At 46.1% G+C, this 26,686-nt stretch overlaps 1 protein-coding gene across 1 annotated transcript in view; it reads left to right on the top strand.

The window, feature by feature from the left end:
- Positions 1-23,861, top strand: part of Gsdme (gasdermin E) — a 45,520-nt gene extending 21,659 nt beyond the window's left edge. The window contains exons 3-9 of the mRNA XM_028790054.1: positions 1,290-1,461; positions 3,403-3,523; positions 9,144-9,308; positions 10,929-11,056; positions 12,789-12,990; positions 15,732-15,805; positions 23,482-23,861. Coding sequence (XP_028645887.1) covers positions 1,290-1,461; positions 3,403-3,523; positions 9,144-9,308; positions 10,929-11,056; positions 12,789-12,990; positions 15,732-15,805; positions 23,482-23,742 — 1,123 coding nt within the window. The 3' untranslated portion in view covers positions 23,743-23,861. The remainder of the gene's footprint in view (positions 1-1,289; positions 1,462-3,402; positions 3,524-9,143; positions 9,309-10,928; positions 11,057-12,788; positions 12,991-15,731; positions 15,806-23,481) is intronic.
- The last annotated feature ends 2,825 nt before the right edge of the window (positions 23,862-26,686 follow it).

Genomic DNA, 26,686 nt, shown 5'->3' with positions numbered 1-26,686 from the left:
GGTTGTAGAACTTGGGTGAGCAGTTGAGGCAGAGCCCTTGAAGGCTTTTAAGCAAGTGAGTGATATAGGAATCTGCCCCGGCCCAGTTAAATGGCCCACAGTTCCCAGGAACTGCACATACAGAGGTTTTATTCTGTAGAACTCATTGGAAAGTTGGCCGGCATGTTTTATGGTATACCCTTGGTGTGGCTTAAGCTGACTGCTCACTGACCCTTCAAACAACCCATGTCGAGGGCTCGTTACCTACAGCTATTCGTGCAAAAGCCACCACGTAAATTCAAGTGACCTAATTCCCTCCAGGTTGGCCAGGGGGAGGGCAGAACCCAGCTCCCTGTCCATATTTCTTCCTGGAATTAACCTAATAGTTAATTCATCAGTCAGTCAATCAATCTATCCACTTTTGTAACTAGGTGATGTGTACACGTTTGTGTATGCGTGTGTGTGTGTGTGTGTGTACACAGATACACATACAATGTGGATGTGCATGTAGATGGAGACGGGAGGTTGACATCAGGTGTCTTCCACAATCACCTCATGCTGTTTTTGGAAGCAGTATCTCGGTAAACTTGCCCTCCCATAGCCACAGGAGGGTTATGCGATGTTAACTGAGGTCTTCAGGGAGCTTATCATTGGTTTAAGCATCAATGTATATCTGGAACTGTGGTCTGACTTTGAAATTATACAGAATTTTACATGACTCCGGATGGGGAACCATGTGGGCTCAGCCTGGGGCAGCCAATAGCAAATGGCTTCTGTCTCTGTGACAGAAACCCCACTGAGAGGTTATACAGTCTTCCTCTATTGTAGTCCTGTCAGGGTTCCAGTCTGATCTCCTGCCACAGCCTGCGCTTTAACCTGCACCCCTCCCCTGTAAGAAGCCACTGTGCCTCTCATCAGAATGACCCTGTGCTTCAGAAGAGGGCAGGCATCCACCATGATGTCCAACCACCCTTAGACTCAACCCAGTCTCACCCAGAAGACTGGGTGGCAGCTGTCCTGTAGCATGGCTTTCCAGTGTTCTTCACTGAAACCAGTGTGAATGTTGGGGACTTTGTGATTAAGAATATAATTCTGTGGTATTTCTCCCAGTGCCCAGCCTATCCCTCAGCTGGTCTGACTGGCCTCAGGAGAGCTTGGCAGAGGCCATTCTAGGGAACCTGCCTCTGCTCTCATCACCAGGAAATTAATGAGATCTATTGTTCCCTCTTCTAGCTGCAAGAGGATATTCTGGTCCCTGCCTCGGTCTCCCTGGAGGCACAGGGTTACTCATGACCAATTTTCTTTTTCAGGACAGTTAATATGGACAACCTGGTGCTCCAGCAGGTGCTAGAGAGCAGGAACGAGGTCCTGTGTGTGCTGACACAGAAGATCGTGACCACGCAGAAGTGTGTGATATCTGAGCATGTGCAGTCGGAGGAGACGTGTGGAGGCATGGTGGGGATCCAGACCAAGACTATACAGGTGCCTCACCTCAGCACGGAGAACTTTCCCCACAGGTCCCTTTTCAAGTGTCTTCCTCAGTCAGAACTCTTCCTGAAGAGGGTTAGGAATGAGACAGACTCAAGCTGGCTCTAGTAAACAAGACACCCTTGGATCATGCAACAGCTCTTTGAGACATCTGGCCTCAGTCACTGTGGGGCTTGAAGATATTGTGAGCCGCCCTCCTTCCCAGATAGTTGAGGTTTCTTCCTCTTGGAGCTGGTGACTCCAGGCTTTCTTCAGGCTTATTACAACACAAGGAAAGAGTGCTCCTGATCTGGGTCTCACCAGATAATGTCTGTTTTGTCTCTTTCTCAATCTGTGGCAACAGAATTCTAGTGTCTAGCTGGGCCTGGGCCCAGCACTGCCCTTTATGGAAGCACAGTGCTTCCTTTAAGGAAGTTTAGTCAGACACTAGCCAGGCCAGGAACAAGAGAACCTGTCTGTCTGTCTGTCTGTCTGTCTGTCTATTATTTACCATTTCTTCCAGATTCCAAGCTGATTCTGGAGTAATCATGAGAATATGCAGTAAAATGAGAGAAGTAGGCAGCCATTGGCTTAAACTGCTTCCCCTCAGCTGGCCACGGGACTTAAAATCTTCTTGGTAGTTTCCTTCTTGGTAGCACTGGCATTTTCTAGAAGACTCGGGAGGGCTGTATTTGACAGTGGACTGGGTGAGGCATGGCTGTAAATCTATAGCTGGGGCTGCTGGGTAGGCTGGTGAGCAGGCTGGGCAGCAGAGGGGAAAGGGGGACCTGATGGAGGTGACTTCAGCTGGCCCTGCTGACACTTCTGCCCATGGTCACCACCTGCTGAAGGTCTGGTCCTGTGAGTTAGAGCTCAGCTGCTGCTGCTTCTTGAGTCAAATCAAATACTCGGATCAGGGGCAGATGGCTAAGCTGTGTTGTCTGTCTCCAGTGTTTGGCCAACAAACAGATCTCCAACTTCTTGTCCCTGGGGTACTGCAGGAAGGGCTCTTTCCTGCTTTCACCCCAGCCCTGCCCATCTATCGTTCTCCTGTCTGTATCCCAGAACCTTTCCTATGGTCTTGTTATCCCTGCACAGAGCACCATCCATGAGTGTGTAAACAGCTCAGTGAGGGCTTCCCAGGCCAGCTTTGCTCCTGTTGGGATTTTCACTCAGATTTCAAAGTTGTTAACTGAACCAGGAGAAGGAATTGGAAACGGGTCTTCTTTATCTTGTCTCCAGTTGTACATCACTTAGCTGTGCACAGTGTTACACAGCACTCGGTGATATTGCTGGTGGTGACATCACGCTGCAGGATAAGTTACACGGCCCTTGATGTCTGCAGAATTTCATGGTGTACCTGAGGGACGCAGTGAACCTGACATGCATGAGCCTACTGCCAGCCTAACTCAGCAGTTTCCTTCCTTCCTTCCTTCCTTCCTTCCTTCCTTCCTTCCTTCCTTCCTTCTTTCCTTCTTATAAAAATATGATCTAAAACACTGTAAAATGTAATGTTAAAGCTCTAGTCTAGTGTACACGAGCCCATAGCATAGTCATTTATAACGATCTGGTATTCCATGCTGACAGTGACTGTAGGTGCACAGGGGCCCTGTTAACAGTGTCACCACAGATATGAGTGATGCCTTCTGCAGTGATGGTAGACTGCAGATGATGGCACTAGGAGATAGGGTTATTTTGCTTCCATTAATCACAGTATTGTGGGACCACAGCGGTGTAATATGGTATGCTGTTGCCAAAGCATAGTTCTGGTATATAGCTTCCTACCCCGTGCTCTGGCATCTTACCCATGCCACCCGATACCAGTGCCAGCTGTCTCCTCCTTCCTCCTTAGCACTGTGGATATTTCTCAGCATTCTTAAGAGGCTGGACACAGAAGTGAGAGGAAGAAGCCAGGAGTGCCTGAGTATACATGCGGGAATATGCTCTTGCCCACAGGTGTCAGCAATGGAGGATGGGACTGTCACCAAGGACACCAATGTAGTACTGGAGATCCCTGCTGCCACCACCATTGCCTATGGCATCATGGAGCTGTACGTGAAACAGGACGGCCAGTTTGGTGAGTCCTCATGAGGTATGCCCTGGTAGAAAGAGAGAGGATGGGATAGAAGAGGGTGTTAGGGTGTCTAGGATCTGACTCTGGGGAGTAGGAGCCACTGGCGCATTGGGTGAGGGGAGCCAGGGGCTTCATGCACCTCCTGCTCCTCAGGTGTGACTGAGCCATGGGAGGAACATGGGAGGAACATGGGCTCGGCAGCCACCCAGACCCCCTGTAAGCTGTTGAGTCTTTCTCAGGTTAAGGCCCCACAGAGTTATTTTTTTCTTGCCATGATAAAGTACCATGACTAGGCAACTAATAGAAGAAACGACTTGTTTGGGCTTACATGTCTAGAGGGCTAGAAGGCCATCATGTTGGGGAAGCAGCAGACAGGACAGCAGGGACAGGATGCTGGGAGCGCACATCCTTGACTGAAAGCATGAAGTAGAGGGAGTTGATGGTGGAGTAAGCCTTTAAACTCTCAGAGACATCCCTCCGACAAGGCCGCCTCCTTTAAACCTCCTCACACAACACCACTAACTAAGGAACACATGTTCAAGACTATGGGGGACATTTTTCATATAAAGCACCGCAGGACACCGCAGCTCAGAAGGTGAATGAGAATCCCTGAGGGGTCCTGTGTGGAGTTAAGCTAGCTGAGACTAGGAACTACCCAGAGGTAACTCATCAACGACTCTGATCTACCTGTTAACATTATCCTTGTGGTGAGCCCACCACCCCTCCCAACAGGAAACCCATACTGCAACTGGACCTTGCTCTGGGGATCACAAGTGTCATTGCTATTGGTGGAAGCAAATAAGGGCCACCCTTTTTTACTTTCTGCTCACGCTAGATCAATGGTTCTCAACCTGTGGGTCAAGACCCCTTTAAGGATTGAATGACTCTTTTACAGGGGTTGCCTAAAACCATCAGAAAACACAGATACATACACATGATTCATAACAATAGCAAAATGATAGTTATGAAATAGCAAGGAAAATAATTTTACAGTTGGGGTCACCACAACATGAGGAACTGTATTAAAGGGGCACAGCATCAGGGAGGTTAAGAACCACTGCTCTACATGCTCAAGGCCCCTCCCTCTCCTTCCCCATGAGAATGCTACCTGATTGCTTTGTGGGAGCAAGAATGGGTAAAGGTGACATCACACGCTGTTATTAATCTTTCTGGGTAGGATAATGATTTTGTCCATAAAAAAAGATTTATGTTGGAAGTTCCTTCTGTAATGTCACAGATGAATAATCTGTTTGTTGTTTGCTTCCAAAATGGAATAAGGGACTGTATGTGGTGTGGGTAAAGGTAAAGGAGGAAGGCCTGGGTGTCACAGTTGCTGAGACTGGCAGATGAGCAGCCAGGTCACTGTAACTGTGCACTCTTGCTAAGTGTGACCTTTGCCCTAGAGAATAGACTATACGTGTATCTGTCTGTCACTCTCCCATTTATCTTTTTTTTTAAAGACTTATTATTTTACGTATATAATTACATTGTTGTTATCTTCAGACACACCAGAAGAGGGCATCAGATCCCATTACAGATGGTTCTGAGCCAGGTAAGGGAAACCTGGGCCACTCAGAACATTGGGTGGCCCCACCCCACTTGTTTCTCAGTCACAGAGAACAGAATGGGTGCTCTACATTCCTTCCGAGACAGCAGAGTCCTTTAGAGTTGCCATAAGCAAGGGACCATGGCATTTGTCTTTCTGTGTCTGACTTAGGTTCCCCACACATCTCCTGGGTTCATCCATGTTGTCCTACACAATAAGATTTTATTTATTCAGTGTCTAAGTCAAATTCCTTTATGTAAATGGGCCATGTTTTCTTGATCTGTTCATCTGTTGTTAAGCATGTAGGTTGATTCTAGGTCAGTTATCAACAAGGTATTGCTGCCATTGCGGGGCTCTCTTAGTTTATTTTGTTGTTATAGGTTTTAGATTATTTTATTATTTTCTGTGTATGTTGGGCCTGTGTGGATGTATATGCAGCACCTGTGTGCCTGGTGTCTGAGGATTGCAGACGAGAGAGCATCAGATCCCCTGCAACTGGAGTTAGGGATGGTTGAGAGCAATCCATGTGGGTATGGGGAACCAAACCCAGGTTCTGTAGAAGGCGAGTCACTGTTCCTAACCGCTAAGCCAGCTGTCCAGTCTTGAAGGAGTGAATTCAGTCAAGAGACAGACCATTTGCGCAAATGCCTGTAGGGATATTTAGAAATCGGCACCTGGTCTGGATTGTCCCAGGGCAGCCGCCACGTTCTTGTTGCTCCTTGGCTCTGAACAGGGCTCTGGCTAGCTAGATGCTCAGGCCCTGACACCTATGAGACACCAGCGTGGTGCTGGCTCTGCCAATCCACCACGCTGTCCACGATGCTCGGCTGAGCCCAGACTATTCCCGCTATGTGTGGTACCCGGTAGAATAAAGACTCCAATGCTTAAAGATTATCCAATAGATTTATATATTTGGAAATACTAAATTAACAAGATGTCCTCACAATTAAAATTGTTGCCCAATTGTCTAACCTAGATATTATAACCACCTCAGACTGCTAGAGACACGCGTACATCTGCAGCCATCTTCTCTTCTCCTCTGCCTCCTTCCCCTCTTCCCCTTCCTCACTCCGCCTACCTTTCATACTGCCCAATGATGGAGCTTTATTGCAAATGTAGTGGGAAAATATCCCGCTACAGATGCTCACTTAACAAAGCAACAGAAAAGCCGAGCAAAGCAAACCCTGCAGGGGTAGGAGTAGGTGTCCCTGGGTGAGGACCCTGTCCAGGGGTGCTGTGGGTGGGCTTTAAACAAGTTTTTATGAATATTTATTGAGTGGAGTATTTATGAGGTCCCAAATCACAGTGAACCAGATCTTCCTCTCAAGTTATTGCTTCCATAATTCCTACAAAGGGGAAGGTAGTGCTGTCAAAACCATAATGCTAGTGATGTCATGACCTTGAGTCTTGAGGATGCTGAGCCTGATATAGATGAATGTCCTGTTGACTCCTTTCTGCTGACATAGGAAGGACCTACTGACCTACTTCAGTTTCAAGGATGTTTATGAACAGCTGTAGGGGTGGGGTGGGGGACATGCCTACTAAGATATGGCCACATTCTCCTAGGTGACCTCACATCTAAGTCCTTGTCTGAGGTGGTCTGGGGTGGTTGCCATCCTGGACTAGGTGATGGCTCTTTAGAAGCTGTCTTTTTCTCAGTTTAGTCTGTTGCAGTTAGACATAGGATATGCAGAAGGACCACAGCACCTTGCATGCAAGTCCAGCCAATGCTAAGCCTTGCTTTGTGGTTTCTCTCAGAGCCCTGCCCTTTCTCTCATCTGGCCAGTTTGTATCTCACGCTCAGCTGCAGTTTGGTTCCTTCTCATTCCCAGGGATTCCATTTCCATGGTTTAACCCTAGCATCCATGTTTAACCCACACGCTTGTTTCCATGGTAACAGCATTATTAACAGTTGTCACAGTTGGGTATATTAGATGACAGAAGGTCCTCATAACTGGAATTCTGGGTCATTTAGCCGGCGTGTTCCCTTTTCCTCTACCTCGTAGGCTCTAACTCTCACTATTTTTCTCCGATTCAGTGAGATGTACTAATCTAGACTCTACAAATGAATGTGATTGCACGGGGTTGTCTTTCTCTGCCTGGGGTTTTAATATTCTCCAGATTCATGCGTGGGTTTCTTTTTTCATGAATGAGTAGTATTCCAGTGTATACATGTAACTGCTTTTTAAAAATCAATTCATTTTTATACTTATATTTTTTCTAACTACTGTGAATATGTGTCATATTTTCTCAAAGGCCCTTTGCAAATGGGGCCTTGTGAGGATATGGCCATGAACTCTGGGAGAATCCTTGGTGGCTAGAGGCTAGGTGGCTTTTCTGCCAAGCTGCTTACAGCTCATTTGGGTGTAGCCTGTTTTCCCCAGGGGCTTCTTTTGCCTTTTATGCTTTCTGAATTCTGCTGTGTCCCTCAGGCCTCATCCCTGTCTTAGGTTTCTTTCCCATGCTCTGGCCTTAGAGGCAGCACCACAGCCTCTGTCCTCTGAGGAGCGCCCACCTTTGCATGTTGTGGCAGGTTCCATAACCACTGAATAGTTCTGCCTCTCTCCCTTCCTGCCACTCTTCACATGGAATGTTCTGATACAGTCTCATCAACAAACCTGAGGGAAGGACCCTCAGGAGGTACATGTTCTTGCTTCCTGCCTGCAGCAGGGTTATCCTGGACAGCTGCCCCAGCTGTTCTATGAATCGAGAAGCCAACCCCACCCTCACTGTCTCAGGTGCCATGCAACCCCTCCTCACACTTCTCTTAGGGGTGCAATCAGAGGCACCCTTCATCATTCTGAAACCGAGCTTGCACTCTGTACAGCGGTTGTTTGTTTATCCTGAAGCATGAATTCATCAGATGCTCCCAGTGACACTGGTCCTCGCTCCATCCTCCAACCTCAGTGCTGCTGTGACTGAAGCACCTCCCCCTTCTCACGCTCCATGCTCAGAACCCCTCTCTGTTCCTCCATCCATCAGTGCAGTTAGTGAAGGCCTTAAGCTGCGATCAGGTCAGTCCATTCACCCCCTCAAATACTCTCTGTGAGGACTGCTGTCCCCAGGACAAGCTTCGCCCTGCAAGTGTCCCGAGGTTGCTCTCTCATCACCTAGAGCACTGTCACCTGGTCTCCCAAAGTTAATCCCCTGGGAAACACCCTGCCATCCCTCTTGTCTAGGGTATCTAGCTTCTGGCCCAGAGACCTTCTGCTGTAAGGTGGCTGTTTGAGCTCTTGCTTCAGTCAGGAATCAGTCTCTGGTTCTTTTTTTTTAACGTAATAACATTAGTACATGAAACCTAAAATATTTTATATGGGTTTGAGGGAATGGAAGACAAAATCTTCATAGGTGGGTTTCCTGGCCCACCTATGAAGGGGTAGCACACCTCCATGGAGAGGTGTCTTCCTTTTTCTCAACAAAAGGTGCCTCCTCATCTTAAAAGACAAGGACACAGAGGGGACCCACAGACCCTCCTAAGCTTGCTGTAGTGCAGGACAATTCTGTCAGCCACTCTATACCTGATCAGATCTCATGTAAAAGCCCTCGAGTGAGCAGACATGATGCTACATGTCTGTAATCCCAGCTCTTGTGAGGCTGAGGCAGGAGAATCTGGGGTTAGAGATCAGTAAGACTCTATTAGTTATTTTTCTGTCGCTGTGACAAAGCACTGTAACCAAAGGTGACTCAAGGAAGAGTTTGATTTGTCTTTTGGTTCCAGGGAGAAAAGAGTCCACCCTGGAGGGGCAGAGGCATGTGAGCAGGAGCAGGAAGCCAAGGTCACAGAGGATGACAGTAGCTCAAAGGCTGTCACTCAGAGCCCTCCTCCAGTGACTCGCTTCCTGTAGCAGGACTACACCTTCCAAATAATACCTCCAAACTGGTGAACACATACTCAAAGGCTAAGTCTGTGGGAGATATTTCTCATTCTAATCACCAGACTTGGGCTCAAAAACAGATGCAAAGAAGCAAAAGCCTTTATGTGTGTCTTCTACCACAGCCTGAGGTGGGTAAAGATGAGTCTGAGGTACGGATGAGCTGTGCTGACCTGCCTGGCTTGGGCTTTTCTCTCCACTACAGAATTCTGCCTCCTCCAAGGGAAACATGGTGGCTTCGAGCACGAGAGGAAAGTTGACTCTGTCTACTTGGACCCCCTGGCCTACAGAGAGTTTGCCTTTCTGGACATGCCGGATGGGAGTCAAGAGATCTCTTCGCAGGATGGGCCACTACATGCTTTAAAACAAGGTATTATTGCCTGTGGTTATGGCCAGATGGCGAAGCAGACTTTCTCTCCCAAGTAGTGATGTGGCCTTCAAGATTTCCTTGGACCTTTGGGTGGGCCCAGTCTTGGGTGCTGAGTTTTAGAGAATGGAAGACCCTAGGGGTCAAAGAGGGAGGCCAAGAAGTACAGTGGTGAGGGGCCTGACAGTTTTCTTTCCCTGTTTGGAACCTAACTGAATACTGAGAAGGCCAGTAACTAGCAGAGCTAGAGCCCCCAGGATCTGTTCTGAGCTCTGTCATATCCCAGGCTTCACTGCATGGTAGGCTGCGCTCTGTCAGCCTGGTAAACGCCACTGAAGCTCCCCACCCACAAGGCAGAGGGCTGTACCTCTGAACTGCCAGTGGCAATTTGCTTTGTTCCTCATAGCTTGTTACTTGAGGGTTGGTTTGCTTTGCTGGGTGCAGGAGAGCGGTGTGCAGTAGGGGGCACTGGACTACAAAAGAGGAGGAGCTTAGCAGAAACCGGGCGGCTCAAAACAGGCTCTGCCGTGTAAAGCAATTCCTCCCTCGGATTCAGGGAAGCTCTAACCAGAGGATGCTGCTCCTGGCACAGTGTTAGGGGACAGGTTGATGGAGACCCAGGTTTAGGGTAGATCTTTCCTGAGATAAGGGTTAGCTAAATTTTGGGCCTCTACTTGCAGCTGGAGTTGTGCTGCAGAAACGTGAGGCTGCAGGTCCTTCTCTCACTGCACCAAGCTGAGTCAGCCATCCTCATTGGCTAGAGTTCCCTGGGGAGCTGAGGACGGTGGCCAGGTGTAGCAGGAGGACTGGGCTGGTCTTTGAGCCCTCAGGCTAACCAGGACAGCTTCTCTCTTCAGGCAAGGCCTGATGAAGACTGTATTGTATTCCACAGGAGGTTCTGAAGATGTGGCTCAGAAGTTCTGTGTCCAGCCTGTAGGGTGTTCAGCAATAATTTCCTAGACCTCCATCAGCAAGGCTGTGCATTTAGTGTCAGTGCACAGCCCTCAGTAGGAAAGCACCATCTCAGGCCATCTTTTTTGGTTTAATTTACTAGGAACTTTTGACTGTCCTCAGGAAAAAAAAGAGGATTATAGGGGATAGGGTCCCAGGGCCCCTGCAGAGGACACGAGTGGCACAGCAAAGTGCACTCTGAGCTCACCTTGAACAGGAGAGGAAGGTACAGGGAAGGAAGTGGAAGCCATATTTGCCAGGCATGCAGAGTGCTGGCCTTTTGAACATACATTGGAAACAAAAACATGCCAAATTGCAGTACATGTCTGGACAGCATTGGGGAGGATGTGTTTGGAAACGAGTATGGTTTATGCTTATTAATTTAGCCTTGAGAATCCACTTTTATAGACAGTACTCCAAAGAAGAACCCAAGTGGCTTCCAGGTCAAGCCTAGCATTGCACAGGTAGAAAGAAGGGTGAGGGTTAGGATGTCAAAGTGGACTTCCCTGTCCCCCTTTCCTTTCCTGTAGTTTCCCTGGTTGTTGAATATCACTCAGGGTGCTGTGTCTCTCCAAGACCCATAGCAAGTTGTGACCATGGAGTCCTTTGGAAGATGGTGACTGAGGAGCAGGTTGTGTGCGTGCCCTGACTGCATCTGCTCTGTGTTCACAGCAAGCCTGCACCTAGAGAGGAGCTTCCATCCCTTTGCTGTGTTACCTGCCCAGCAGCAGATGGCGCTGTTCTGTGTCCTGCAGAAAACCCTGTTTGATGACGAACTCCTTAGGGCCCTGGAGCAAGTGGTAGGTGGTGGTGGTGGTTATGGATTTGGGTTTGTACGTGGTTGCTGTGAAAATATGCACAGGCTAGACCCAAAAGGGCAGGCTCTGGGATAGTTTGAAATTAAGTTTCACCACTTCCCTTTAACCCTAAAATTTGAAGCTGCTATCAGGCAGGATGAGTGACTTTCTTAGAGCTATAAAGATGACCACAGGCTTGGTATTTAAGAATATCAGAAATTTTGGGAGGCAGAGGCAGGTGGATTTCTGAGTTCGAGGCCAGCCTGGTTTACAGAGTGAGCTCTAGGACAGCCAGGGCTACACAGAGAAACCCTGTCTCGAAGGAAAAAAGAAAAAAGAAAAAGAAAAAAGAAAAGAAAGGAATACCAGAAATTAATTTCTTATAGATCTGGAGGGCAGAATCCAGAGTTGACAGTGGCAGCAGGGATTCTCCTCTGAAAGCTCTAGAAGAGAATCCTTGTTGCCTGCAGTTTCTGGTGGCTCCTGGCATTCTGTGGCTGGTGGCTTATCTCTGTCATGTCTTCTGTTGTGTGTTGGGGTCTTTTCTAGACACAGAACTCATTCCAGATCACCTTACCGGATATAGAGTTCTCTTTCTTGAGACTCTTCCCTTAATTACACCTGCAAAGACTCACTGCACATAAGGCTTCGTTCTGAGGCTGCAGGTGGGCATGTGTTCCGCTCACAGGGAAGGGACTGTGTGGCAGAGCCTGTCAACCTGTCCCCTTTACAACACAGAGGAGGAGATGTTTATCGCTTTGTTTTGCAACAGCCAGAGTTTGAGGGACGCGCCAGCTGCTCATCCTCCATCAGCTCGGATTGGGGTTTTTTTTGTACTTAATGAGGCTGGGACTTTGACAATTTTCTTTTCATCGTGATTTTGTTTTTAGTTTTCCTTCTTTCTATCCTGCCCACATGCTTTAGGTGTCCAGAAAACCACTCACATCATCTCCCCACTTGAAATGAAATTGTGCTGGAGAGCCTAGCAACCAGGGACAGACTTGGAGTTGTCCAAAGGGTCCAATTTGCCTTCTAGAGGATGCAGGGCTTAACCCCTAGGAAAAACACAAATGTTTCAGAATCCCTTGACTTTTACTTCCTAAAAGAGCTCCTTCCTAGAGGGAAATGTCAGGTTAGTCCCCTATGGAGAGAGTAGCAGCTGCCCTGTCAGATGTTGGCAAAGCATCTGCCTGCTGGTGTCAGAGAGGACACAGGGTATCTAGGGTATGGAACTAGTCCAGGGGCTCAGAACTGGCTCATGGGCAGTGCCACCCCACCCATGGGCAACCTTGTTGTGATGGATAAAGCTGCTTATGGAAGGCTGGGGACATACTAGGTTAAGCGTGCTGCTTTTATAGTGTGAGAACCAGGAAGAGGTGTTCTTTTATGACCCCTTTGACAGTTTGATACATAGCCAATTGTTCCTGGTGTCTGGTAAAACTCAATATCCTGGCATAGTCTGGAAGGTTCTGTCTGCCCAACACTTCTTGTATGACTCTTCCCCTTTCTCTGTGGAAGGACAGTACTTAGGCATGGCTCATCTGTGTCCTTAGGAGCAAATGTAGGCTTATAGATAGCATCAAAGTTTAGAAAAGGGCTCAGTGCTTACTTTACCTGGAGAGGGCAAAGTGCATGGATAGTGTTGGGAAGGTACGGGTGAGGCAGAGGCTCAGTTGGGTTGCACTTGAATGAGTTCTAGCTTCATCATAGTCTTTCTTCTCTTTCTTCACTGTAGTGTGATGATGTGGCCAGTGGCCTCTGGTCCTCACAGGCTATATTGGCAACGGAGGAGCTGACAGACAGTCAGCAGCAGAACCTCACAGCCTTCTTGCAACTGGTGGGATACAGGGTACAGGGAGAGCGTCCCAGCCCACAGGACGAGGTCAGCAATCAGAGGCTCTTTGCAACAGCCTACTTCCTGGTCAGTGCACTAGCAGGTATGGAAACCCAAAACGAATGGGGCAGTGTTTGCTGGGGCTGGGAAATGGTGTTGCTTTCTATCTGCTTCTGGACTGAGCAACAGGGATGGATGAGGAAGGTTTGGAACAGTTCTCTCCTTTTCGGTCCAGGTGGTAAGATGTGGAAGGCCGATAAAGAATCCTGTCATACTTGGCCTCCACTTTAAGGGCGTGTCAGTCTTACTCTGGGAGGACTACCTTCTTGTCCTCTCACTGGAAGTCACTTTCAAAATATAGCCAGTGATTCACAGCAGGGTCCAGATGGGGCTGTGTGCTGGACACTTTCCTTGGGCAGCTGTTTGTCCTGATCCTCTCCTTCCTCCTTGTACATGTGTGGCCCACTTCATGGTACTCTCAGGCTTCATCTGCTGTGTGATGCACATGTCCCGGAAGCAGGCTATGGCTGGGCTTCTGCATGGCTCTTGAAATGGCTTCCAAGGGGGAGTGGATTTTGGTTACTGTCAAGAAGAGCCTGCCATGCAGAGAGGCCTGGTGGTGCCCTGTGGGAGGCAGCTATAGCTACATCTCATCTCTGGAGACCTAGCTTCCCTCCAACACAAGCTACTAGGCACTGGGGTCCTGGTAAAGTGGCTTTCTCTCAACTACAGAGGAATCTTCCATGTTAAAAAAAAAAAGAATGAGAAAGAATATTTCAGCTTGATATTCTGATGGATATACCTTGTGTCTTGCTCTAAATCACAGATAAAGGCTTTGAATAGTTGAATGGAACCAGATCCAACACATAGGCTCTGTGAAATTCTACCTAGAGACTGGGACCAACATTAGCGTGAGCAAGCTTGAGTATAGACCTTCTGTCAGGCTGCAGGCCAGACTCTGATAGCTTGTGAAAAGCCTTCTCATATTCTATACTACTTAAAGATTTCTATGTAGAGTAGCCCATGGCTGACACTGACTACACCACAGTCCCATTCTTCCTGACCTAGACACAGCTCTGAAGCTGAGCAGAGTTGACCCCACAAGGGGCTCTAACACAAAACTTATTCCTGTTTGGAAGCTGGATTCAGGGAAAGCTTTAGGTGTAGCGAGTGTCTACATCAACCCTGCCCTTTCCTTCTAAGCTGTGGTCTTACAGCAGCTGCGGCAGAGGAGGGCTCAGTTAAAGCTCTTTTGGTAGTATCCTGGTGAATCCTAGGGAAAGTGCTGGAATAGAAAGTGGTCCTCTTGGGCCCTGACAGTGGCTTTATCCTGTTTAGCTGCTTCCAGCCCTGCAGTCTCTGGTCTCCTCGAAAGCTTCCTCTGCCCGTGTGATGGCAAGCAAATTCCAGCTTTCACCATAGAGCCTCATCTGTAATTGAACAGCCTTTTCCAGACTTACTGGGCAGACTTACACTGTCTTTCAGGCAGTTAATGGAGGCTACAGCATGTCTGGCCTGTGACAAGTATCAGGGTGAGAGCTATCTTTGTGCTATGCTCACAATTCTGGGTAAGCATCTCACTAGGGATGAGGGATGCAGGAGTTAATTGCATGAGGCAAAAGGCACTCTGGAAGGTGAAGGGGTGGAAACGTGGGTGTGAGAGTGCTTGGCTGACACGACGTAACCTTCTCAGCCCTGTGCTTTCTATTCTCATCTTTTTAGAGTAGGCTGAGGGCCTCCTTCAGAACACAGGAAACAGCTTTGTTAGAGGCAGGTGTATGATCACATTGGAAGGCTGTGTTGGGGTTCTCTGCTGGGATTACCTACAGGGCTGCCTCTCCCCTCATGTCCTTTTGTCCTCTCTGGGTCACAGTCTCAGTGACATGTCATCTGTAAGACGCTAATAGATGCAGGTGGTCGTGAGTTCATGAGTGGTCACTATGCTATGTGACTTAGCAGCTCTAAGAGGAGTTCTGTTTTACACTAGGAGATATTTAATAGAGGCTTGCATGGCATGGCACTGATCTCCATTGCTTCTGGTAGGGTGGGGAATTGGCAGGGCCCTCTGGTGTAGCTCCAGCCTTTCACGATGCTGCACCAGCTTTGTCGTGTCATTGACTACTCCTCTTGGAGCTTTCTTTTCCAAAGGGACTGGTGGCATGATGGAGCCCTTCATGTTTGTGCAGTGGCCTGGCATGTGCTCCTAAATAGTCTGTAGTGGTCCAAATGAACCCAACAAACAGGATATAGAGGTACACTCAGAGTATTTTGCGTGTTATCACACATGCCTATAAATCCCAGTACTGGGGAGAAACAGAATAATTGCACATTCAAGGTTATTCTGGATTTTGTAGCAAGAATATGTCCCAGAAAATCAGAGACAAAACATTTCAGCCTGGTTACCTAGAAGGACTCTAACCACTCCATCATAGATTTTTTTTTTTAAAGCCAAGTATCCTTTCCCAAAATCCATGCCCTTCTTTCTGACTAGCAAATTCAATGTCAACGAATACCCTGTAGTGACTGGATTCCCAGAGATCCCACAGAGAACCAGCACTGCCTTCAAATGTGACTACACTCTTGTTGTTAAGGGGGTGCTACCACACCTGGCCTGACCACACATTTACTTTCTCTAACTGGTGGTAGCAAGCTACTGAAATAAAAACTAGGCCATCAGGGCTGGCTGCAGTGCTTTCCTGGTAACACAAAGGCTCACTGCATAGCTCAGGCTGCTCCTTCTGCCTAACCTCTCAAATGATGAGATTACAAGCATGCACCACTGCGCCTGGCTTCCACACACTTGTTTTTGACAGTGAAAATGACCAGAATGCATGTCTTCTACAGAAATGCCAGATAATGCCACAGTTTTCCTGGGGACTTGCTGCAAACTCCATGTTATTCCTTCGCTGTGCCATTTGGTAAGGAACCTTCGGATGGGGCAGTGGGTTGGAAAGGAATGGGGGTGAGGGATAGGTGCTATCCAGCTGGTTAAAGCTCTTGTTTCTTAGCTTGAGACGGTATAAGCAGATATCACTAACACACGGGTGCTGTGGGAGGTCTGAGGACCAAAGCAGAGTTTGGTCAAGGAACTGGCTAGCAAAGAGGCTTGGTCTACAGATTCCGAATAATGTGCTTTTCCCAGTTTGGAGACTTTGGGCATAGCTTGGTACAGTCAGGCCCAGCAACCTGTTGTTGCTCACTGTAGTTCTGTGGAATGTTTTGAAGCTGCTTTGTGTCACATTTGCCAGGAAGAACCCAGGGCTGCTCTGACTGGAGGAGACATAGCGTCTTCCATTCTCTTCGAATTTTCTATCAGTAGAGCTTGGTGCTCTCTGGAAGTGTCACTGCAAGAGCAAGCGATCAGTAGTGAGTCTAGCCCCAGAGTGGAACTAAGTTCTCAAGTTAGAGAGAGGGCAGTTAGTAGAGGAACCAGCAACAGGCTAGCCCATCACGCAGCTACTCTCGCACAACCTGTGTTTGGGGAAAGGCATATCTGGGTTACTTATTTTAAGGTCTGGTATAGGGCCAGGGCCCACTGCTATCCCATAGAATCAAGCTGGCCATGCACGGCCCGCCTAGACAGGACCTATTTATGTTCTGCATGTGCTCTGGGAACACCAACCATATAGGTTGTCTTGGATGTTGTTCTGTATGGAGGAGGTATGAGAAGCTAAGGCCACTAGGTACTGATCACAGACTCTGTGTCCTAAGGGACACACAACTATTTGGAGGCACACCAGCCTATGAGAGCAGCTGAGGGTGGTGGCTGCTAGTTTGATTATAGAAGTAACTGTCCTAACCGTATGCAGTGATGAGCAGTAGAGCTCTGTTCTGTCTAGCGGCAGTGAGTGCTCAGCACTTCCAGTCTGCTTCTTGGGTATTTAGGGAACAATGAAAGCTATTCAGGAGGTACATAAAGAAGAAATGTATGCTCAGGAGCCAGGCCCTAATGAACTCACACTACAGTCATCTCTGGGTCTGACCTTGGCTGCTGTTCCATGACCAGGCAGGAACCAGACGTGGAGTTCCACAGTGGATGGACAGAGTCCTGCCTTTTCACTGGCAGCCTTCAAACGCACTAGCCTGTCTTTGGAGGCTACTCAACAAAGACAAATCATGTTTCTCAAAAAGATCTTCCTAGGTGCCCTTAGGTAACCCAGGTGATGTGTGTAGACTGCCTGGGGTTCTCCAAAAGAGGCAGGCTCCTGCAGGCACGGAGTATTATATACTTCTTCAAGAGACTGACTTAAAAGAGGATACCCAATCTATCTGTACTTCTGCTTGAAAGCCCAGGTAACTCTGAAGAGTCTTCCTGATGGGTTTTGGGGTAAAGGGTCAGATATGCTAACCATTTACTTCAAACTGGTAGAAAAATCAGTAGAAAAATCTAAAAAATATTCCCAGTCAGGAATTGCAAAGGCAAAGGTTCTTGGAGCTGGAAACACAATTAACAAATGACAGTACCTACACTGGAGTTCTTTCAAATATTCATGAAATTCTAATATTGCTGTTTACATTAATAAGCGAAACAACCCGAGGATGGCCGAATGGTGGTGGTAGTGTATGTATGTGTGCTCGCCACAGAGCAAAGGAAAAAACCTTATGCAGAACTCTTAAAATTAGAAAAGAAAATGACTAGAACTCTAAACAATGAGGGCCGCACCTGTTGTATACACCAAGCCTGACATTACCCTGGGAAATAGAAAATGGAAGCAGACCTCCTCATCGTGTTAAGCCTGTGACTGTAACTGCGGAAGCCAGAGTGCTCGTGGCTTTATGTCTATTCTAAATAACCAGCTTGTGTAAACAGGACTCTTAAGAGCGCGGACACCTGAGTTGGGCTTCCCATAATCAGCAGGACTCTGACCTTGTCAGAAGCCTTGGGTCCCGTGCCCACATTAGGTGGAAGGCAGTGCTGTCAGAATTCTGCCTTCAGGCTTAGAAGTACCATAGCCATATGCCTGGAGCAGAGCTCCTCCTCCTCCTCACTGTACAGCTTACCCTGGGCTGTGGGCTGCAGCTGCACTCTGACTCCAGCCTTGCTGGCACCTGTCTACCAGGAGCTGACCAAGTTCCCAGCCGGGTCTTACAATTCCAGGCCTCCAGTGGTCAGGGACCCCACTGTCAGTGACATCTGTACCCACCCACAGCGGGAACTTGGAACTTTTCCTGTCTACAGCCTCAGCCCCACTCAGGCTTGTAGTTCAGATCACATCTATGGTCTTCAGCTCCATGGCAAATGATGCCACACGTCTTGGCCTCCCCATTGCTTACTCTTTGCGTGACCTAGGTATATGTCCACCTTATTTTGCAGCCTCAGACTAGACATCAGAGGGCAAGCCTATATACTATGCGTATTAACCTAGTAGCACAAAGAGGAATTCTCCTGTGCCCTGCCCCTCCAAGCATGGAAACCAGAACTACTGAGATAACCCAAGGAACTTGTCTTCCAGAGTCCACAGACCGGGTTAAGGCTGTTGGTACTGAGTAAAATTTGTGCTTATTTCTTGAACCCTCGGGAAGGTACTGTCCGGATCTCACACCTCCATAAAAGTAGCTAAACCTCAGCAACCTTAATTATCCCCATGGACTAGGGGAGTGTTCTTTCATGTTTCAATTCCTTAAATCCTATGGTTATCAGAAGTGTTTATCTAGCAAGATCTGGGAAATGGGTCTGGTTCTGTCCTGTGACTCAAGAACTGTGGGTATTGGTGCTGCAGACCTAAGCAACTCCCACAACTCTTTGTGTGATCTAGGCTTACCTGCATGGACCTAGGGATAACTCTGCACCTCATACCAACAACTCCATAGCAGCTGAATGCGCTCTTGGAAGCCTACGCTTACTGCAAAGCCCTACCTCAAGAAACTACTGTAGACAGGATAATTGATGTCCTCGTAGACCTTCATGATAGGAACCACATACGGTTCCCCAGAGGCTGCTGCTTTGAGCTCATGTGCAGCTAAAACCCAAGCATCTAGCCAACTGACATTTAAACAAACAAATTCCTACAGAAAATGCCTCAAAAGAGTGGATATTCCACAGATGTACAGGATACACAGAACAAGCCAGCTCCAAAGAGAACCACTGTTCTTTAAAAATAACCTCCGAAAAGGGAGTTTGAAGAATTCACAGTAATGATCCCAAGGAAACGCAATGAGATCCAAGAGAATAGAAACAAAATTATACAAAGGAGCAAGAAAGAGCAATTCAGGATATAAATGGAAATTCAGAGTTAGAAATCTTAGTTAAAAAACAAAACTACAATTCTGGAGCTCACATATCCAGTCAGGGAAATAACATACACCAAGGCTCTGACATATGGCTACAAGCAGCCCAAGGACAGCAGAACTCAAGGATAAAGTGCCTAGTTACCAGTCAAGGAAGACAAGAATGCAAATGAATTAAATTCATCAACCAATAGACTAGCTGAATGGATTAAAAAAAAAACCAGTAAGAAAGAGCTGGGCATGGTGGAGAATACTTGTAATCCTAAGAACTGGGAAGTGGAGACATCTTCAGCTACACAGAAAGCTTCAGGGGCAAGCTGGGCTGCAAGAGACTCTACCTGAAAAAAACAACCAATCACCCACCTACTACACTCGACTATATGCTGCACACACCCATTTACTAATGTATGTGTACTAAAAGGGGAAAAAACCACTCAAATGCTCAAATGGAAATCAAAAGCTGAAAAGTGGGCTTTAAATAAAAACAAACTCCGGAGAGAATACAGCCACTGTAGATTCACAAGAAGATCAGTTCAGAAGGGAGACTCTATACAGACCCAACACTGCCATTTCAACAGCCGAAACAACCATAGCCATGAGCGCAGAGGGGGAAGACAGTTAGTTAGGGACTTCCCTTTGTCCACTATGAGCTGCAACATCTAGACACAAAACTGCAGAACTACCCGAGTCTACCTGCGCGTGTCAGTTCCAGGCAGCATACCCAGCAGCAGGAGCAGCAGCAGCAGCAGCAGCAGCAGCAGCAGCAGCAGCAGCAGCAGCCTCACTCTCACTAGAGTATGTCAGGTCACATCTAAGTCTCAATGCTTTTCCTTTCCTTTTTTAAAATCTGATGATTCTAAGAGTTGATTTAATATAAAAAGAAATCAAGAAAAAACCAGTTATTCACATTCCATCCACTCCAGCCTAGACACATAAATCCTACTACATCAAGAATAAGAGAGGACATAAGACAGACTACATGGAGGCTGTGAATTAAAGTCAGTGAATGGTGCTTAGGTTTCTTACTGTGGTGCAAAGGATTTGAAGAAGACATGGTACTGTCAGGCTCCACAGGGCTGCCAGATATTGAGGTATAACTAAACAAGCAATTTTGAGGGACAAATAAGATGTTCTTATTTTGTGGGTGAGCTTTTAGGAACAACTGTCTTGAAGACAAGGAAGTTTGAGGAAGTCTTTCTATCAAGGCCCCACTAGGTCTTCATAACCTGTCCCACCCTCCTCTAAGGTAAAAGTAGCCTGCTCACACACAGCACGCAATCTTTCAGGTGATGTGCAGCGCAGGCACTCTTCGGGAGCCTGACTGTCTGGGCACTAACCACATGCTGCGTCACCCATCTGCTCAGTTCTCGATTCCAGTACACCTTCATCATTGTTCTAAAGTCTGCAACAGTGACCTCCGCACCCCCACCCGATTCAAGGGTGAACTCTTCTGCTAGTTTTTATTTTTATGTGATGAGTGTGTTGTCTGTCTGTCTGTCTAGCACATACCTGACTCCCTCGGCAGTCAGATCTTTTGGCTCAGAAGCCACCATGTGTGTGCTCAGAAGCCACCATGTGTGTGCTGGGAACCAAATCTGGTCCTCTCCAAGAACAAACTGCTGCTTAACTGCAGAGCCGTCTTTCCAGCTCTCCGGGCTAATTTCTGAATAAAAGTCTTAAAGTCAATGACTACAAATGAATCAGTGTATCCAAGACACTAACAGCTGGATCTCTTCGAGCCCCTATGTACTGAATAAAGCTTTTGCAATCCACTATTAGCTCTACATTAAATCAAAGGCCCCAAATACTTAATGTCTAACTGAAAAAAGAAATTGATGTTCCTACACTGAAAACCTTTTCTTTACAGCTGTTTACCCTGGAAGAGATTTTTTTTTCCCATCATAAAAACTTGAAAATGATGGAGGTGCCAAGCCATTGCCACAATAACTCATGGCTATTACTTTATTGCTTCTATTGGAGAGTTTTAATTCATGCATACTTTTTTCCTTTAAAAATATTCTTTGGAAATCATTATTACTACTGAAGACAGACACTCTAGTACTCCCTCTTCTTGTAAAAAATAAAGCAATGATCATACTCCTCTTTCCTTCTTTGCTAACCCACCTATCCACACACACTCACCCAATCATTTCGCCAGCTAACCCATGACCTCACAGATTTTTACACACTATCACAAAGTCCACTTTTAGCACAGAAAGAATGTATACTATGTATCTTTTTAGATCATAAGGGAGTAAAACTTAAAAACAAACCCAGAAATTACAAAAATTCATGTTCCTAGTGACTAACAGGTAACTGGAGAAACCCTAGAAACAAAGGAAAGAAACACAACAAAGCATAATATAGCAAAAGGAGCAGTGAAGGAAGTTCAGAACAATGAACACACACAGCAGACAGCAGAGGGTGAGCCAACTGACTGCTGCACCTCAAGAACGTAGAACAAGCAGGGATCACAGCACTTGGGAAGCAGAGGTAGGCAGATCCCTGCTCTTCAGGCTAGCCTAGTCTGTATACTGAGTTGCAGGACAGCCAGGGCTACATAATGAGAGACCTTTTCTCAGAAAAAATATCAACAAAACTGTTTTAAATGGCAAACAGAATTGTCAAAACAAATTATCCTCAGGGTAGGCTGTGTGTATGTCTGTGTTTTTGGGGGTGGTGGTGGTGGTGGCAGTGATGGAGGCAGCGTTGGTGGTTGGATAAAGACTTAGACCCAGAGATGAAAGGTGACATTACCTATACCACAGAAGCAGGATCACAAGGAATGACTGCAACAACCACAGTGCTACAAAACTGGGAAACCTACAACAGAACAGATACTTTTAGCTCAACTGACTGAATCAAGAGAAATATGAAATACAAATAGGCCAATAATGAGACAAGAACAATAACAGAAATTCCCATCTAAAGACAGTCTAGGGCTATGGTGGCTTTACTACAAAAACAATGAAAAACAATTCCAATGCTGCTTCCATTGTTTAGAAATTAAAATGGAAGGAACTCCACCAAATGCATTATCTGGATACCCAGAGGAAAAACAAAAGACAACAGCAGACTAACATACAAAAATTCCCAATAAAATAGTACCAACTGAACTCAATAACATATCAAAATATAATACACCACAAAAGTATTTCCAAGTAACCTTCAGACAAGGGATTCATCTGGAAAATACTATAAACTCAAAAGGCTATAGACCATAAAAACAATTAAAAATGAGCTAAAAATCTAAATGGATACTTCTCAAAAGACATACAAATGGCAAGCAAGTACATGAAAAACTGCTCCCTCCCCCTTTCTGATCAACATGGAAACACAAAACTGCAGAGAAGTAGCATGTCACCCTCATTAAAATAATCATCCAGATGATGTAAGAAACGCTAGAGGGTGGAGAAACAGAAAAGGCTCACACACTGTTGGAGAGCATGCAATGACTACAGCCATTTTAGAAAGCAGAATGGAGGGGGCCTCCAGGCACTAAAAATTGGTGAAGTTGCTGAAAGTTTCTAGGGGAGGAAATTATTACATCAATAGATGTACACCCCAGTGTTTGTTGAGACTAGTCACAAAGCTAACATGTGACAATTACCCAGGTGCTCCTTAGTGGGTGAGAGGCAAAGAGCATGCAAATAAATGCACAGTGTATACTTGTGAGAAACGAAACCCTATTCTTTATCGGCAGCAACGTGGCTGGAGCTAGAGTTCATTATTAAATGTAACAGGCCAGAAACGGGACAGATGTTCTTCTGCAGCTATGGAGATACTAAATCAATGGCTTGGAAAAGCAAGAGTAGGATCATGATCCACCAAACTCCACACCCCTGCACTGGGGAGGGGAGATGAAGCTCAGGAATGGGCTTTAAAACAGGCAGGAGGGGGGACACTTCTGCATCTTCCGTAACATAGTGCTGATAGCTAAACCACCTGTATTTCAAAATAACTATAAGAGTATAGAAAGCTCCACACAAAATGGTACGGCAGACAAAAGTTCTTCTTGCCATGATTTATTATTATAGGTTCTATACATGTACTGAATTACCATAATGTATCCCATAAAAATGTATGCGTTTTCAGTGGAGGCAGATAAACCCTTCCATGTGGTGGAGGAAAGGCACGTGTTGCTCTTTCTAACTTACTGGGCTAACAGGTCTAGGTATAAGTGCGTGGATTCAGGAATACAGGCAAGGAAGAGAAAAACAGGCTTTCCGAAAGTCCTGACATGATGGAACATGTATCTTTATGTTCCACCTAATGGTTTTCCTGTTCTACTTGGGAGTTTCTTTAAAAGGTTTTTAACTTGAGATTTTTCTGGGACATTTTGAAGGGAATTTGTTTGTCATTTCAGCTCCATGCTCTGTCTGATGGCAGCGTATGTGATTTTCAAGACCCCACCTTGGCTCCTCTGAGAGACACAGAGACGTTTGGCATCGTGCAGCGTTTGTTTGCCTCTGCTGACATTGCCCTGGAGAGGATACAGTTTTCTGCGAAAGCCACCATCCTGAGGGACTCTTGCATCCTCCCACTAATTCTTCATATCACTCTAAGTGGGCTCTGCACTCTAAGCAAACAGTGTGAAGAACATCTTTGTCAGTCAGACACACTGTGAATGGCTACAAGCATTGTAGATGGGTTATTTTTATCAGAGGCCTACTGTGCCGACAACACCTGAGTTACTGAGGGAAGAACCACCTGTCACTTTATTTCCACTTATGTCTTACATTCAAAACCAGAAGAGTCTCAGATTTTACTTCAAAGTTCATAGGAAGCTGTGAATGCTACAGGGAAGCAATTTCCTTCCCATTCTTCAGATATGCTGTACACTACTGGGTGACTGGGCAACTAGAAATGCTACCTGAGTATATAAAACAATTTTATAGTAAGAACACCTAATTTGAAGACCCACCTCAACATGAGAATTTAAATAGATTCCTCTTATTTGACTTTGTTATGCTTTGATGAACATACTATGTCTGGGGGAATTCTAGTGCATTCTGGGAATTTGTCACATGTTGCAATTTCTATCAAAAGCAATTCTGATATGTGTAGTTGGCTGTTTATTAGGTTTTGATGTCCTTCTGCTTCAGCAAGCTTGGACAGTCTCCTCAAGCCTCCTGATTCCACTGAAAGCATTTGGTACTACTGCTCAAACCCAGTGCCCCCGGGCGTCAGCAGGAGTGAGCTGCACGTCAGCACATAGTTCTCACCTCCACTTTATTCATGTGACACCTTCAGATTATAAGGAAGCGTAACAAAGATAAAGTAAATCATTTCTATTACAAATGAGATTCAGCCTTGTGCAGCTGCCTATTACACGGGTGATAAAGTTAAAACCAGCAACACTGCTTATGAACTAACCATAGATTAGGAAGGAAAACGCACCATGTGTACTTGTGCTGTGTTGGTGGTGCCTTATCTTTTGTCTATTTGGCAACAGGCCTAAGAGGAAGCTATGAACAGAACACAGGAATCTAGAGGTGGAAAAACATGTGCATGCGAATGTGTGCTGAGATTCAGGAGAAACCCAGCAGTGGCTCAGTGTAATTCAGACTCTTGGAGATTGGTACAAAAGACAAAACATGTTATGTCTCCAGCTTAGCATTCTAGCTAGAATTTTGTATTATCCTTCTAATTGGGGAAAAAAGAACCCTGAAGATGGATCATAGAAGATAGAAAACGAATATAAAGGGCCTGGGAGACTGTTCAGTGGGTATGTGCTTGTTGTACAAGCATGAAACCCTGCATGGGTCTCCAGCACCCATGAAGAGCCAAGCATCGTGATCACATCTGCACTACCAGCACTGGAAGGCAGAGGCAGGCCGATGTGTGGGTTTGCTGGCTTACCAGAAGCCAGCCAGAGAGCTTCGGTTGCAGTCAGAAAACCTGTATGGAAAACAAACAAACAAACCTGGAAAGCATAAAGGAAGACACCTCTAGCCTCTATGTGCAAATGTGTGCACACCCAAACAATAAAAACAAACCATTCTCCTGGAGACATCAGAAAGACTCAAGTCTTTCTGTAGTAGCATGTTCCTGAATGTGAGTTATGGAATCCTACAAACCAGCATGGGAGAATTACACAGGGCTTCTGCAAAGGCTTCCTGTACACAGAGCCACATTTCAGTAAGTCCCTGCCTTCTTCCTGCAGGCCTAGTGTAAAATGGAACCAACAGGTCTGCTTGATGGGACACATCATTTCTCTTTGCTGGACACATGGGGAGTGGCTATAGTGACTCGTGCTGTCTAAACAGAGTCTCTGTTTCTGCATTCTGTATTTTAATCTTCCCAATTCTGAGAACCTTTATTACAAAAGGCACCAACAAATCTCGGCTGGGATAGAAACAAGAGCATAGGGAAGCCCTATTTAGGTGGAAAAAAATTACATCGGGGACTTTAAAAAAATCACTTTAAGCAAAGTTAATGTGGTATCGTGCAGTTTTCTCTCTCTTAGGTCTACCTATAAACAAAACATTTCAAATTTCTCAACAGCAAATATTTCTTTTTTACACACAAAAGTATTTTACCAGGAATGTGCAGTTTCACAAACTGAACATTGCAATAACTTTAAGCTATATCTGGAAATATGTTCTAAGGTTTATAGTGAGTTTCTGAAAAACCAGCCCACATTGTATTATAGGAAATTAACAGACACAAGGACAGCAGTGATGGTTCTCTCTGCAGAAACTAGTAATACTGATACTTTGAAGGCAAGGATGCTTAACTTTTCTTTTTAAACCTTTTCATCAGAAAGTTACTAAAGCAGCTTGGCCAAATCTGACTTTTATAAGCAACTTGTCTTCTACTGAAAACTCCTCACAGTCACTTCAGAGGGCGTGTGTTCCTGTTAGGTCCTAACCATCAGGAGGAAAGTGGTACAACAAAGAACTAGGTGGGTGGGCGTTACAATTTCCCATGGCAAGTCATTCACAGTAAACGCTACTTGTAGGCAATTCAAAGTAACTTGCAAAAAATTTTCATTTGTTGCTGAACGCTGTGCTAATTTTATGTCAGCTTGACACAGACATCTGAGGAGGGAACCCCAATTAAGAAAATGTCTCTGGAAGACTGGGTAGGAGGCAAGCCTGTAGAGTATTATCTTAATTACTGACTGATGCAGGAGGACCCAGCCCTTTATGGGCAGTTATTCCCAGGATGGTGGTCCTGGTTTCTAAAAGAAAGTAGGTTGAGCAAGCCATGGGGAGCAAGCCAGTAAGCAGCATCCTCTATGGCCTCTGCATCAGCTTTGTCTTCAGGTCCCTGCCCTGTTTGAGTTCTTATCCCAGCTGATGATGAACTGTGATGTAGAAGTGTAAGTCAAATAAACTCTTTCATTACCAAGTTGCTTTGGTCATGGCGTTTCATCCCAGCAATAGCAACTTTAACTATTGCTTATTCTTTTCTAAGAAATCAATGTTAGGGAAGAAAGGGGCACCAGCATCAGCTCTTTTAAGATGACATACAATGAAATCTGCATTTCATGTTCAGATGTGTATGAGCTGATGTAAGAGAACCATGAAATAACAACTGCAATGTTACAAAGGATTTACCAATGA

The sequence above is a fragment of the Grammomys surdaster genome, unplaced genomic scaffold (genome assembly GCF_004785775.1).
Source record: "Grammomys surdaster isolate TR1022 unplaced genomic scaffold, NIH_TR_1.0 125861, whole genome shotgun sequence".
Classification (NCBI taxonomy): domain Eukaryota; kingdom Metazoa; phylum Chordata; class Mammalia; order Rodentia; family Muridae; genus Grammomys; species Grammomys surdaster.
This window is presented reverse-complemented; position numbering and strand designations above follow the sequence as displayed.